The sequence below is a fragment of the Galeopterus variegatus genome, unplaced genomic scaffold, assembly GCF_000696425.1.
Source record: "Galeopterus variegatus unplaced genomic scaffold, G_variegatus-3.0.2 Scaffold9997, whole genome shotgun sequence".
Lineage (NCBI taxonomy): Eukaryota > Metazoa > Chordata > Mammalia > Dermoptera > Cynocephalidae > Galeopterus > Galeopterus variegatus.
The window spans coordinates 56,852-58,565 of NW_007736108.1; the positions used below are offsets into that span (position 1 = coordinate 56,852).

General features: G+C 35.4%; 1 protein-coding gene across 1 annotated transcript in view; it reads left to right on the forward strand.

The window, feature by feature from the left end:
• PTN (pleiotrophin) overlaps positions 1–1,102 on the forward strand; it is a 30,730-nt gene extending 29,628 nt beyond the window's left edge. The window contains exon 3 of the mRNA XM_008594014.1: positions 348–1,102. Within this exon, the coding sequence (XP_008592236.1) occupies positions 348–403 (56 nt within the window). The 3' untranslated portion in view covers positions 404–1,102. The remainder of the gene's footprint in view (positions 1–347) is intronic.
• Positions 1,103–1,714: the final 612 nt, after the last annotated feature.

The following is a 1,714-nucleotide window of genomic DNA, read 5'->3' on the forward strand; positions in this document are numbered from 1 at the left end:
GTGTTTCTATTTTCTAAGCAGGACCCCAAGACAGTATTTTGTATGCCAAACAGAGGCAACCGGTAAGACAACAGGCATTTGTGGTTTTTCACAAAGGCTGTATTTCTCTTGCCTACTCTCATAGGCACCCTCCTGGCAAAAGCAGACAGACAGACACACACACACACACACACACACACACACACACACACACACACTTTTTTATCACTCATCAAGAGAACTGCCAAGAGTAAGCAATTTGTCTATCAATCAAATCTTTTAATTCTTGGCCAATTATAAGGAAAGTGGCTTTCCCGCTATAGTAACTTGACACTCATCTCTTTCTCTCTGTCTTTTTATAATCACAGCAGAATCTAAGAAGAAGAAAAAGGAAGGCAAGAAACAGGAGAAGATGCTGGATTAAAAGATGCCACCTTCTGTGGAACATGAAAAGGACATCAGCAAACAGGATCAGTTAACTATTGCATTTATACCTACTGTAGGCTTTTTATTCAAAAATTATCTATAGCTTAAGTACACAATAGGCAAAAACAAAGGCAAAATAAAATTTTTGTAGTAGCATTTTTAAATGTATGCCATAGTACCACTAGGGGCTTATAATAAAGGACTGTAATCCTATTTAGAAAGTTGACTTATAGTACATGATAAATAATAGGCAATTGAGGTAAGTTTTTTGAATTTATGCGATATTTTACACTTCAATTTTTTTTTACATTTTTTTGGCAGCAATTTAAATGTTATGACCATGTAAACTACTTCTCTTGTTAGGTAATTTTTTCACCTAGACTTTTTTTTCCCAATTGAGAAAAATATATACTAAACAAAGCAGCAATAAAGTATAATCACTCCTTTGAGAAAAGTATCTTATTTTCTGCCAATGGATTTAAAAAAAATTAGTCAGCAAAATGGGGGGGGGGAGGGAGGGCAGAGCCTGCCTGAGTTCACTGTTGACTGTTTTTTTTCTTTTCTTTTTTTTAAAACAAAAGCATTTAAACATGAAATTCTTTCACTTTGGCAGAACCATTTGTTTCCTTAATGAAATTATTTTTCCATCTGAGGAAAAAAATTACTAGGAAAATAAATCAAGGTGATGTCAAAAAAATCGTGCTTTTGTGTGCAGTAATTTGATACCATATTCTTCCTCCTCTGATCCCCTCACCTACACTCTCTCATTTGAGCTTTTAGCACTGAGAATTTATCATACAAACAAGTTAAATCACTTTGGGGCACAAATGTTACACAGTGTGTTTTTCCTTTTTACTTTCTATAAGTATTTAGTAGGTTAGCCTGGTGCTACTGAAATTAACAAAAGTAGTCTAGGGTTTGATGGAACGGGAAAATGTTCTTCTTATATTGAATAAATTTGGGCTAGGACAGTCCAAATCAGGATCAGAGTAACAAAATGCAAAATAGTAGTTTGTCCTTGGTTTCCATAAGCCAAGAATTTCCACTCAGTTATATGCCCTGGGTGCCAAAGACTATCTGTACTACTCCCTTATCTGCTGGATTCTAGGCACAGTCTTTGGGTAAACAAGTCTATGCTTTTTTTATTCAGAGCAATAGTCTCAATTGGCTGGGATTAGCTTCCAAGTATTTCTCTTGACATAGTCACCTCTAATTCTAAAGTGATAAGACTCAATAAATGAACACCTATCTACCAAGGTAATTTTAAGTCCATTTTCAGAGAAGATGGCTTCAGCATACCCTGGGCTGG